Here is a 13,295-nt window from a genome sequence, read left to right as displayed (position 1 = left end):
CGGCCGTAACCCCCCCCCCCCCCCGGATATGTGTGGACTTAGCAGGACATGACGGTAAGTCTCATTCATTTCGCGACCTATACTTGGGAAATGTTCCAGCTGCAGCGCAATTGGACCCGGCGCGCTGACATCACCGCAGAAAAAAAGCCCTTTAAATGAGCCGGAGCCCAGATGTTGCACAGCACTTGGGCAGCTACTGGGGGCGTCTTACTGCTGAAGGCTGCGCTTCCCGATCCCCCACCGAGGACTCCCCCCGCGAGCCTCTCCGGCGGCAGAGATGATAGCACTCGCGCTCCTCCTCGTCGCTCTGCAGTGGGACCTCGCATCAGGATGGGGGTACAAGAACGGAGTCCTGCACAACTCCATCTGGCTAGGTGAGCCTACTTATAAGGGGGTGCAGGTAGATGACTCTACAATCGAGGGGTGTCCCCTCGTGAAAGGCGCGCGCGTGTATATGGTCTGTAAAAAGAAGTGCATCTCATGGCCTCATTACCTGGATCACGGATCTGCTTTTTTAACAGCAGCCAAACCCAAGCACCCCCTGCTGAGTGTGGCTGTTTCTGCTCGCTGTTCCGTGCTTCAGGTTTTGAGTTTCATGCCGTGCTGTGGAGATGTCACAGTGTCTTATATGTTTTTCTTGAATCTCGGCCCATCCGTTTCCACTAGGCGATAGCCTATTGTGTGCTTTGACTGCATGCAACCAAGTCAAGCAGGCGCTGTGAATCCGGGCGAACGACTGTCCTGCCCTTAATTGCAGGAGATTCCCCGGTGTGCCCGACCTTCGGTGTACGCCGGGGACCTGCAGGGCAAGGAGCAGTGCTAAACAGACGTCCTCAAAGGAATACCTCTCTTTAGAGCCTGCAGGTACTTCAAGAAACATGTTTAGGCAGTGGCCTCTGTCTGTGCCATAAGACAGAATTATCTAAACTTGCTTGGGGACATTTAAAAGTAGAACATTAACTTTCAAATAACTACAAGCTAGAACATAACGAAACTTGACTATTGTTTTATGCAGCAGATCATTGCGTGGGGGAGGGGAAAGGGGGTTGATTTGCCCAGGATCACACAATATGTTCAACTTGAGGATTAAACTGTGTGTGTCCTATCTTCAAACCAACACACAAGAAACACATCTCCCCCCTTTGGCAACAATCATATCATTGTTGGGGACCTGTGTCGAAGATGCTGTACGGAATAAGATCCGTGCTCGTTGAGTCTTGCTAGTTGGCAGTTGATGGGCATTTTCTCATGCTCTAATGGGGAAAGGGAGAGACAGCCGTGCCAGGCTGGGGTTTCACGGTCCCTGGCCCGACGTGCGCTGACCCGTTTCATTTGATTCTTGTATATTTCACATAAAGTAGTAATTGCACCCCTTTTAAAATGTCTACTTATTGAATATGGTTTTCATTTCAAACATGAATGACGTAGATGCAGGAGATGGAGGCACTCCCTGTCTAGTGCCCCTTAACAAGATCTTGGACTTTCAGTAACTCTCTGGTGAGGGGGTGGGTTAATGGGACATACCTCTGGGGCTTAAACAAGTAAACAAACAGAAATGTACATACACGGTGATTTTGCATTAGCATAATTGACCTAATAACATTAGACCTAATACATTAGATCTAATATTTTTTCGCTATTTATTTTGGTCAAATTAAATTAAATATATATATGAGGATGGGTAAAGGTATAGATTAGGTTGAGGGGAAGTGGGTGCGGTGCTGAGGTATCCCCCAACTTTTAGACAGAAAAAAAGGTCAAATAAATTCGATCAAATGTGATTAGGTCAAATGTTTAAGGTCAAATAGACCCAAACCGGTGATCCTCATGGCATGGAAAGTGTTAATACACATATTCAACTGTAATACAAAAGTGGGGTCAGAGGGGAGGCATGGACTGGGGTCAGGTAGAGGGAGGGGAGAGAGGAACCTGAGTCTGGTTTAAAACTCTTACTTCAAATGTAGAGCTGTGGTGTCCCGTGTAGGGTATTTCAGCTGTGAGGGACAAGAAGGGAGAAAGGGTGGAAGCGGGATAGGGGATGGGTGATGGGTGAATTGCGGCAGAGAGGTTAAGGAAACAGGGAGAGCAGCGAGTACAAGAGGGAGAGTACAGGGATATGCATTTAGCAGGTTAGGGGGCAAGGCCATAAATGGCTTTTTGGGAAAGAACCAGGAATTTGAAGCAGGAGTGATTTTGCAGAGAGGGCAATTCAGCATGGTTGCTGCGTGTAGAGGTGGGTGCGAATCGCGGTAAATTGTACATGGTTCAAGTAGCAAAGTCCAGGACTTTGTAAGGGGAGAGATCAAGCTTTAGACTGCGAGATCAACACGTAGTATAGAGAGGTTCTCAGGTTTTCTTGAGGACAAGAGGGGTGATTATCGCTTTGGTCAAGGAGTGCGTGAGGTGTGGAAGGATTTTCTTGATATAGAGGAGGTTGACTCTAGCAGCTATGGAAGCAGCCAGGATGAACTGTAGGAGTATGAGGTCGCTTTCCAAGAGGACTCAGAGGTTGCAAACCTTGGGTGGGTGTGTGAGGGTGTCTGGAATGAAGGAGAGTAGATAGGAAATGGGAGAATGGGATTACCATTGGAGGCAGGTAGGTATGTGTTTTCCGTATTGGACGAGTTTAGCATAAGGAGGGGTAGAGCCATCCAAGAACAGGTGTCTAAGAGGCAACTGGTGCTACATCGGGAGATGCCAGGGGTGGAGGTGGGCAAGGAGAATAAGGTCTGGATATCACGGTCAAAGAGCACAAGTGGAAGCTCAAGGAGGAGATGAGTTTCCCCAGGGAGGTAATGCACAGCTGAAGAGAAGTGGGCAAAGGACAGATTCTTGGGGGACACAGATGGGAAGTGGTGTGGGGGATAAGTGTTGGAGGGTCATGGGAGGGATACGGGATGGTCAGAGAGATAAAAGGCCACCCAGCTAAGTACAGTGACTGGGAAGCCAAGGGAAGAGAGGGTCTCGTGTAGTGAGCGGAGATCCACACTGTCAAAGCCTACAGAGAAATCACGTAGAATAAAATGGAGGAGATGTGGAGATGACCAGTGGTTGGAGATGTGGGTAAGTGCTGTTCATGGAGAGTCTGCGCCGGAATGGGGGAGTTACATAATGAGTGATCCTCATGTCAGCTAGTAATGCGGTGAGGACAAGACAGTCAAGGACTTTGGAGTAGTGGGGGCATGTGGGAGGCTGGTTGGTAGAAGGAGGCATTCTTAAGATGAGTAGGGAGTACCTTGATTATCTGGATGATGGTGGCTATTTAATAGTAGGCATGGAAGATTCATGTGGGGGAGGGAGTGGTGGAAGAAGGGGGAGTGATGGGAGCAGGTGACAGGTGCACAGTGTTTAATAGTTTAAGATACAAAGGTGTTGAGAGGAGAACAGGATGGGTTCGCTGACCAGAGGATAGGTAAGAGTTTGGTGGAAGATGCAGGGGGAAAAGTGGGCTAGTGAGGAGAGGGGGGCATAAGGGGATAGAGAGGATGTGAGAGGAGGTAGCAGAGGTAGGAGGGTTGCCAAGGTGTTCCATATCTTTCTGATTTGGGCAGAGAAGTATGGGGCGAATTTGTCAACTGAGCCAGAGGTGGATAGCAATCAGATTTTTGGAGCGGGGAGCATGGCCTAGAAAGTTGTGGAAAGTTTGCAAGGATGCTACCTGATATGATATGATAGGTTATTTATAACGTGCCTAATACCCGGAGGTTTCTAAGCGCAGACCCAGGGATTGAAACTGTGGTGTTCGGTGTTGTCTTGCTTCCAAGGTGAGCATGTTGCCCCTGAACTATCCTCACAAGACAATACGAGTGAAGTTATGGTATAAGGTCTGTGTAGTAATATGATTTGGCAGAGTCAGGAGCAGTGGTGATGGCAAAGAGTCTTTATAGGTAGTGGGCAGAGTGAGGAAGTGGTCTTTACCTCAGTGGCGTAGGCAAAGGTGCATTTATGTCTTAAGCTGTTGGATGGCTCTGGTGAGCCATGGTTGCGGGCGTGAGCAAGAGGGGCAAGGGAATGAGCAGGATAGTGGTAGTCAAAGGAGGTGGCAAATGTGTTGTTGAACTCTCTGAATGATGGTTCAATGGAGTGGGCACATGGACTAGAGTGGGCATGGAGGGGCATACTGTTCCAAGTATGGTGCCCTGGTGTCAGGTTTGAATGTTCAATTGGTGATTGCTGAAACATGGGTAAGTGTGAGTAGAGAGGTTGAAGTGAATACATGAGCGATTGGGGGAGAGGAGGTGATAGAAAAGGCCGAGGAGTGGGTGGTGGAGGAGAGAAAGATGAGATCAAGGCAGTTCCCACAAGTGCCGGTGCAAGAAAGTGGTAAGGCAGAGAGTGGAGTCAATGTGTATTGGGGAAGTGTTCATGATGATGTGGGGGTTCATTTCAACCATTATTGCCAGGTGGAGATCCCCCAGAAAAGATTCAAGTAGCAGGTCTAGGTCGGAGAAGAAGATGTTAGGGGCGAGGGTTGGGTGATAGATGAGGAGAATGAAAGGGCTGGGAGCAAAATGTCGAACAGACATACGTTGAAGGGCGGTAAAGTTAGAGGGAGGGAAGTGGAGTGGATGCTTCCTTCCTGATCATATGGCCAACACCAGCAGCTATTTTTGAGAATCGAGGCGAGCGAGAAAAATGAGCAAGGCCAGTATGGAGTGCAGCTGTGGTGCAGTGTCACAGAGGCCATCCAGGTTTCAGTGATGGCCATCATAGGGAGTTTGGGTGGTGGGAGTTGAAGTGGACAGTGATGTTAGATGTTTTAGGTCAGATGGTCGTTTCGGGAGGATAGCTCAGGAGCAACGTGTTTGCCTTAGAAGCAAGAAAGCGTGGAGCAACACATGTTCGACCCCCGGGCTGCACCTAGAAACCTCTGGGTATTGAGCACGTTTTAAATAACCAATTAGAATTAATTTTAATTATAATTCTGCATTCCAGAGGCCCAGGATGAGGTCAGTAGGTGGCAAAAGGCTTGAGGGCAAGGGTGCAGAGTGATTGAGTGACAGGATAAGTAAGATTAGAGTGGGTAGTGTGTGGGGGAGATGAAGGACCAGGGTACTTTTATTGGGAGATTAGGAGATAGGGAAGTGTAGATCAGGAGAGCAGGTGGGCACGGCAGAAAGTTGTGGGTAGACCGCGTGTGAGAGATAGAGAAGGGCGAGGGTGGACTGGCACCTAAAAGAGGCCCTGGAAATAATTACTGGGGACCAAAAGAGGCCCTGGAAATAATTTTCAAAGTGGCCCCATATGAGACATTTTCGGCAAACCCACTGATTTTCCTATGGGAAAATGTGGAAAAAGCACACAAAAGAGGCCCAGGGTGCAGAGGCCCACTGGCAAATCGCCAGAGTTCCCTATAGGCCAGTCCACTCCTGGAGAAGGGACGCTGAAGAGGAGTAGGTCAGAGAAGTGCATGGTGGGAAGAGGTCAATGGGAGTGGGTGGGGCAGGATAACTGGTGGATAGGTCAGAGGAGTGAAGGGGTAAGGATACTCTTAGTGATTGGACAGTGAACTGGTAGTAACCAAAACATACAGATTGGTGAGATACAGGTTAAACAAGCCGTTAGCCACCCAAAATACAGGCAAGAAGTGAGTCTTGAAAATTGCAGCTTAGAGTTTATGTAGACGATTCCATGAGGTGGCATGCACAAAACACTGCTTCTGTTAGCTACACGTCATCACTCTTTAGAACCCATTGGTCCCAAAGCAGTGTTCGGCTGGAATCTCCCGTTTATAGCAAGACAACGGAAGCCGGGCCCAGGGAGTTCCTTCTGGCAAGTTCACAACGAGAGCATCTGTGCATTGCGAGGGAACACGGCCGCGCGAGCCAGCCCTTTCCTCAAAGCCTACTTTTGTATTTATTTTGCAACTCCAAGTAACGTTTTGAACCAAATAATGAGGCGTGATTAAAACGAGATGCAGATGTAGGCTCCGAGATCAGCAAGGGGGCGCAGGGTGGAAGGGGGGACATGCAATCCGCCCTCTTAGTGGGGGAGCGGGAAATGCATACTTTAGGCTGGTTTCTAGCACCACCCCTTCTTCTGGCCGCCCTGCGATTTATAGCCACGCATGTTAAATGTCTTTCTACGCAAGTATCCGTTTCCTTGCACACTCCTGCTTTGGGTGGAATATGTCATGGTCTGTAGGGGGCACGCACTGTCTGTATAGGTTATAGCATGGCGTGCTCCCTCTGTGTCTTGTATATAGCAGCAGGAACGCATATGGCAACAGTTAGCAAAGGCATCTCTGAGCACTCCCTGGCTGTCAAGAGGGAAAATGCAGAGAGTGACGTGTGAGTGTCTATTCGAATAGAGTCTATAGTGGAGGGAGGAGTCTAAGTAACAAACGCAAGGGAAGTGGGACCCCGGCAGCAGTGTGGGGGGTGGGGGCGAGGGGTCATGGAACAACAGCACATGTGTCAAGCCAGCAGATGGCAGGCAGGTGGATAGCCAAGTGGGTGGCATGGGCACACCAGAAGCAGATTTTAGTTTAGATGCGAATATGGATGGCAAAGATCACTTACGAAGAGAAAGGCCCCGGACTGTTGGGATATTAGTGGGACATCAAATAGGACAGCGAATAGGATATCACAAAAACCTTTGGGTCAATCAGTACTAGGCAGCAGGTCTTCACCTGGGTGCACTTGTGATGTGCTGCTCAAAACCACAGGGAATGTCGCAGGGTTTCCGCACAGAATAGCGGTGTTTCTCCAGACCCCTTAAAGACCAGGTAGGTCACGTCGCCCTGCTAGGATTTTCGGCCCGGGATCCCATCAGTAATCTCACCCCTGATGTCCGACCTTCGCTATTGCCCCACTGCGTGATTTGCTTGCCCTCGATTCATTGTTGCCCCCATTGTATGAATTGTTGGCCCGCGATTATTTCCCGTCACCCCTGAGCCTAGATTAATGGTTGCCCGCTGTATGAGATGATTGCCCCCGGTGAATTGTCACCCCATTGTATTTTGCTCGCTAGTATCCTAGATCAGTGTTGCCCCCAATGGATGGATTGTTTGCTTTTGATGTGTTTTGTCTCACTGTGCACCTGTTTTGCCCTAGATTCATGTTTTGCCCCACTAACTGTACTTGAATATTGTCCTCGATTAAGTGTTGCCCCGCCCCCCCCTCCCCCGCTGTGATTAATTTATTATTATTTTGGTATTTATTGAGCGTGGACCTCGCTTCGAGAAGCAACATAAAGCTTTACAGAGGTTTACACCAGTACAGATGCAAAACCGAGTGCTTTTCAGAGGTAACAACAGAACAGATATACAGCGGGGGGGGAGCAGGGGAGGGATACAGAGGGGCACAGAGGAGGGGTACAGCTGTACCGGCTGGCAGGGATGAGATGGGCAGGCGGCGTCCAGCGAGTCAGGTGGTGCGAGGGGCGATGTGATGGCCTAGGGGTTGAGGCAGAGAGACTCCTTGAAGAGGTGGGTCTTGAGTTCTTAACTATTGACCCGGTTTGATTGTTGCCCCTCTGTATGACTTGGTTGTCCTATATAAATTGCTGCCAACTGTGTTTTGTTCTCTGGTACCCTAGATCAACACTGCCCTCTATGATTCACAGTTGCCCTAAATTAATTATTGCCTGTTGTATCCTTCCTAAACTTCTAGACAAGAAGAAGGCTGGGGGGTTGAGGGGTGGGAACTTGCTGATATTTTCCTGCACGGTATACAGGCAGTCTGTGCCCCATTATGTTCTTCTGCCTGACACCCTCCCTACACTATCTTTCATGCTGAGACGCACTATATGCAGGCGAACTAAGCTACTCACACACACAGGCGTTTGAAATCCCTCCCAAAGGACATCAAACAGAACTCTACCCCTCTACCACCAATGTCAATACCACCACCACTAGTGGCTCCGAACACCACAGGCATGCTAAGCTCCCACCTGGAACACATGACCTCAACACGGAACACCGAGAAACCGACCCACACACAGTAGCCAAGCGCTTCCAAACTTCAAGGATCAACTCAACAGCACAGCCGGCGTGCATTCTGTAGCTCTTCCCACTAACCTTACCCACCTACCTCTTTCAGATCCGCCAGAGCTCCCAGAGACCATTCACGTGGCAGTAGTGACGATATAAAGCCCAGTTACATAACAACACATGTGACTTATCTGCGAGCTCTTGATGGTCTTCCTCCTGCGAAGTTTGGAAACTCTAGAAAAACATTTGCGTGGTGGCCATTTATATTTTTCTTTCGTTGTCAACCCTGCTCTGATATTGTATATTGTTAGCAGCACTTCTTTAATGTTTCAAGTGAAAAAAGCTAGTGGTACAGAGACTTCTATGTTTTCCAAGTAACTAAATTCAAGGGGGGCGGAATGTCCAGTCATTGAATGTATGATATGTTATTTGTAACGCGCTCAATACCCAGAGGTTTCTAAGGGCGGACCCAGGGATCGAACCTGTGTTGCTCCGTGTCATCTTGCTTCCAAGGTGAGCACGTTGCCCCTGAGCTATCCTCCCGAGAATTTGGTGCAAAAGTGTGTGAAACATGGCGCTCTTTTTCTGTGCATGCTCTGGAAGTTGATGATGCTGATAAATACCCCAAAGTGGCCCAGTAAATGTGTTTACGTAAACAATAGATGTACACACCCCTAAGGCAGCAGAAAATGCAAAGGGGGAGCCCATATATACCAAAAGAATAAATACATCAAAGAATTGAACTATTTGTTTTGGACATCAAGGTTCTTCTAGGGCGTTTAATTACATAATGTGATGAGCATCTGCTTCTTTAAGCAGAGCAAGCACTTCCCATGGTCCTCCACACCCGCACAGGAGCTGAACCGCACCATGTAATATGCTCTTCTAGGTTGTTTTACAGCATACCTACAGGGGCCTGCAACCTTTGGCTTTCCAGATGTTTTGGACCATATCCAGTACGATCCTTCACATTGACTCCGTCCGCTAGGGCTGGTGAGTGTTGTACTCTAAAAACCTCTGAAGAGATGAAGGTTGCAGACCTCTGGGCAAGGTCCTCAATGATATGATATGATATGATATGGCATTTGTAACGCGCCTATACACAAGTGTTTCAAGGCGCGACGAGGCAGGGAGGGGGGAACAAGGGGAGACCGACAGCGATCCTACTAGGCCAGGTGTCATTCAGATCGCGCAAGTGCATGGGTAGGGGGGACGGGAAAAGTGCAAGGGGGAAAGGGAGAGGGGAAAGTGCAGTACAGGGTTAGTAGTGAACAAGATAAATAATAAGGGCCAGCTGGTGGCAAGTGCAAGATAAGAGCAGACAAGTGCTGGGAAGGGGGGCTGTAGGGATACAGAGACAGTCCCGCAGTGCAGGGGTTGCCAGGAAGGCAGTGCAGGGGAGAGTGGCTGGGCCAAGGACCGAGATTGGTGAGTGGCCCAGTTGCTGATTCAGTACAGTTTCAGTGATTTAGCAGGGGAGAGGGAGAGAGAAAGCAGAAGCAAAGAGGAAGGTTTTGAGGTGCTTCCGGAACCGGAGATGGTTCTCCTCAAGTTTCAGGGAGGCAGGAAGGCTGTTCCAGAGGGAGGCCCCTGCTGCGGAGAGAGATCTCCCCCCAACTCGTTGCTTGGAGAAGCGGCTGACCCTGAGGGAGTTTGAGGCGGAAGAGCGAAGTGCTCGAGAAGGAAGATATTTAGGAAGGGAGAGTTGAAGGTAATTTGGCCCCAGGCCCCAGAAGGCCTTGTGGACAATGCAGAGGATCAACAGCCAACCGGTGAAAATGAAGAAGCATGCTTAAATTGTGAAATGAACAGTTCTGGATTTGTGAAAAGGGTTGTAATAAGTAGTAGAACTAAGAGTAAAAAATTAAAGTATTGGAAACTCATTTCCTATAACTTGCTGAATTCTGGTCCACATGTGTTACCTTTCTGCAAATGTCATTGAAGAGTATAAAAAGAACATTCTGTACCGAGGGCTAAACTAAAGATATGCTCATTCTGCCACTGGTGTCCGTGTTTCTCCCACAACAAGAGATTTTTGCAGGAAACCACGACATCACCACACCAATACTCCCCCCCAACCTCAGAATGGTGGTGCTGGAAACTGGAAGGGAGAATGTCGGCTTTCCACACTACCTTTAGCACAAGCTCAGAAGTGGGCCCTGAACTGGGAAGTGACCCCACAGAGGGTGAGGCTGTGAACCTTGAGAGACTTTTTAGCTTTTCCATTGGACCATATTGAACACCATAAAAGTGGGGCCCGCTGAAGTTTCAAGACTGTCTGTCTCATGCAAGTTTCAAAGCAATTTCATTAGCCTGAAGAGCCTTCCAATCCTAGTAACATTTCTTAGAAATGTCTCCTCAGATTTTACAATTAACTCCATCTGGAAATTGGCCCAGACACTAGCCGCATATCTAGCCGTACCACTAGGTTTACCCCTGTAGACCTTTAGGACTGTAGGCACCGGGCCTCCATCGTACTGTACTGAACATCATAGTAAAGTGCCATTGGATTGAGTAAGTCTTGTTGCTAAACCTTCAATTTGCTTATGCCAAAAATTGGAGACTGCAACTCGAACTCCGAGCAAATTTAAATGTCTAACTACTAATAGAGGATCCTTTTCAGTGTAACAGTCAGGAATTTTTTATACTCTATGATTACAAAATATTTGGAAATTGTCAATACTCACAGCCGTTTTCCTTGAGGTCATACAATATATGTAAACATCTAACAGTTCTTGCATTGCCAGCAGTGTTCACCCTCAAAATAAAAATCATGTGCGTAAGCAAGACAAAAAATCTGCCTTCCACTCACCACTGGGATGTCAGGTGTAGCACCAGTGAGGTGAGCCTCTAACCCATTGAGACATAAATTATGTAAAAGGAGAGCAATGGTGAAACTCTAACGCACGCCATGTGTGTCAAGCAATCAGTTTGTATGATCCCCCTTTTCCATCAAGTATATAAGCCTCAGGGCCCATGTAAAGCAGCATTATAATAAACCTGAGAAGTTCATGGTCAACACCCAATCCTGTAAGGACAGATCAGGGTAGCGACCGATCAACACAGTCGAAGGCTGTGGACAAATCCATGCAGGCCAAGTTAATGTGGTGATGGCTGATTCCATAGTATGTGCCCGCCAGTAACAAGTAACAATGGATGGAGACGCTGCGTGGTTCCGAAAATTCACAAGATCCCAATTGGGTGTTGGTTAGAATTTGGTTTCTGTTAGTCCAATACAGATGTTTTTCATGAATATACTTGCAAAGGATTTTTAAGGAAATGTTGCTCAGAGCGATAGGCCTGTAACATACGGGTTCAGCCCTGGCACCTATTTTGAAAATCGGCACAATGGCAGATTGAAGCAATATTAGGAAGAACTCAAAGTCTAAGAATAACACAATAAAGGTTAGTCGATAGGGGAACCTATAGAATTGGACACGCTTGTTCCAAATATCTGAGAGCACAATCAGTCCTTTGGAGCTTTATTGAGTTTAGGATATTAGATATATGATCTGGTGTAAGGTCCTGCACTTGGGAATCAAGACTGGTACGATTTTGAGGAGAAGACATTGAACAAATACCCAAATCATCATGAAGGCAACTAAAGTGACGATTATAAAGCACAGGGCTGGTGTTGTTCTGCAATGCTTCTTCATTGGATTTGCCACTAGAGCCACTGACTACCAACCTCCAGAAACGGATCTATGTGAAAATATCGAAAAAAAATACTGTGAATCTGAAAATACTGACTTGTTTTCTTTTACCCCATTTCACCGCATATATACGCAGGGAGGATCGCTCCCTCCCACCCCCGCAACCTCTCATCATCTCACCCCCACATTTATTATCAACTTAACCCATCCCCCTACATATATATGTTGTGAAATGGAGCTTTAAAGAATACATGTTCGAATTCGCAATGATGGTGCAATATTTTGTAGTTATACCCCAGAAACCTGGTCAGGTAACTTAATGAGTTGAGAGCTCACTATTGAGTCTCTCATTAAAATTGCATGGCACAGTTTCAAGTTTTAGCCTTTCAATAACTTGATATATTGAATATCTCTAAAGAGGGTACTGAAAACATCTGTCATGTGCAGCACTATAAATTGGCAAAGTGGTGTGGTACCAAGCGCTCTATAAAAGCCAAGTTATGTATCTGATATTTGGAGTCTTCCAGTCCAGTGGTCGTTACCTCTCAGGCTGTGCTCATTAACCCACTGATCTGTTTATGTCAGTTGGGTTTTGTCAGTGAACATGAAAAATGCAATGTCCAATTAAATTCATATGTCAGATTTCCTCATGCATGTTCACTCTGGATGACGTCACTGGATGTGTGTTGCCATTCGTTAGATCCAGAAGTTCAAGAAATTGCTCCTGGTCTCCAACCCAGGCCTACCCATCGCTGACAGCTACGTCAATGCTTTCTGCAGGCAGACTATCACTGGCATCCTCTTTGTTGCCCCTTCTCGTGACCTATAGACTCCTCACACAATCTCTATCCTCCAACCTTTCTCTTCCTCCCCCATCAATGGTGGTACCATATGGGAAGTTCTATTGGCACACTTCCCATCCTCTAGTTGCATCACTAATGTCTATCAGAATGGCACTGTCATGGCCCAGGGCTCTCCACCCAGCCTCCTCCTTCTTAAGCAGCGTCTTCTGGCCCTTATTTACTTCCTTCCTTCTCCTGGCATTCCTACCTCGGACACTCCCCTGGCTTCCTCCCACCACCGATGGGTGCACCATGTACACCTCCTTGGAAAACCATCAAAGGAGGAAATCAGCTTCACTTAGCTACACTCAATGCTCAATCTGCCAGTAAACACTCTTCCGATCTGTCTCCTCCTTGAAGACTTTGACCTCAATGTTCTTGCCCTCACTAAGACATGGTTCAATGCCAGCTCTGTCACTGCTCTTGACACTCTTCTGCCCAAAGGCTACAAGATTCTCTCCAAACCCAGGCCCAACGGGCCTTGAGACAGAGTGGCCTTGATCTTCCCTGAATGAGGCCCTGCTACAATCATACCGACTCAATCCTATTCCTCCTTTGAATGCCTTGTCTGCAGGCTTGATGTCTCTCCTGCCTTCTCGCTTACTCTCACCACCATCTACCAGCCCCCTCGCCCCTTTCCCTCTTCATCTCTGAATGGGTCGACCTCACCTCCTCTCTCACAACCTCTACCTCCAAGCATCTACTCCTCTGTGATTTCAACATTCATCTTAATTCCTCTAAAGCAGCCACTTATACTCTTCTGCAACGTCTGCAACTTTCTCTCCTTCACCATTCTTCCCTCTGGCCCGACTCATTCAGCTGAACCCATCTTGGATGCACTCATCTCAAAGGACATCCCCCATCTCT

At 47.7% G+C, this 13,295-nt stretch overlaps 1 protein-coding gene across 1 annotated transcript in view; it reads left to right on the top strand.

The window, feature by feature from the left end:
• Positions 1–149: 149 nt before the first annotated feature.
• The window catches only part of TNFAIP6 (TNF alpha induced protein 6), a 396,535-nt gene continuing 383,389 nt past the window's right edge, over positions 150–13,295 (top strand). The window contains exon 1 of the mRNA XM_069616489.1: positions 150–374. Coding sequence (XP_069472590.1) covers positions 278–374 — 97 coding nt within the window. The 5' untranslated portion in view covers positions 150–277. The remainder of the gene's footprint in view (positions 375–13,295) is intronic.

This window comes from Ambystoma mexicanum, chromosome 9 (genome assembly GCF_040938575.1).
Source record: "Ambystoma mexicanum isolate Mex_15411 chromosome 9, UKY_AmexF1_1, whole genome shotgun sequence".
In the NCBI taxonomy this organism is placed as follows: domain Eukaryota; kingdom Metazoa; phylum Chordata; class Amphibia; order Caudata; family Ambystomatidae; genus Ambystoma; species Ambystoma mexicanum.
This window is presented reverse-complemented; position numbering and strand designations above follow the sequence as displayed.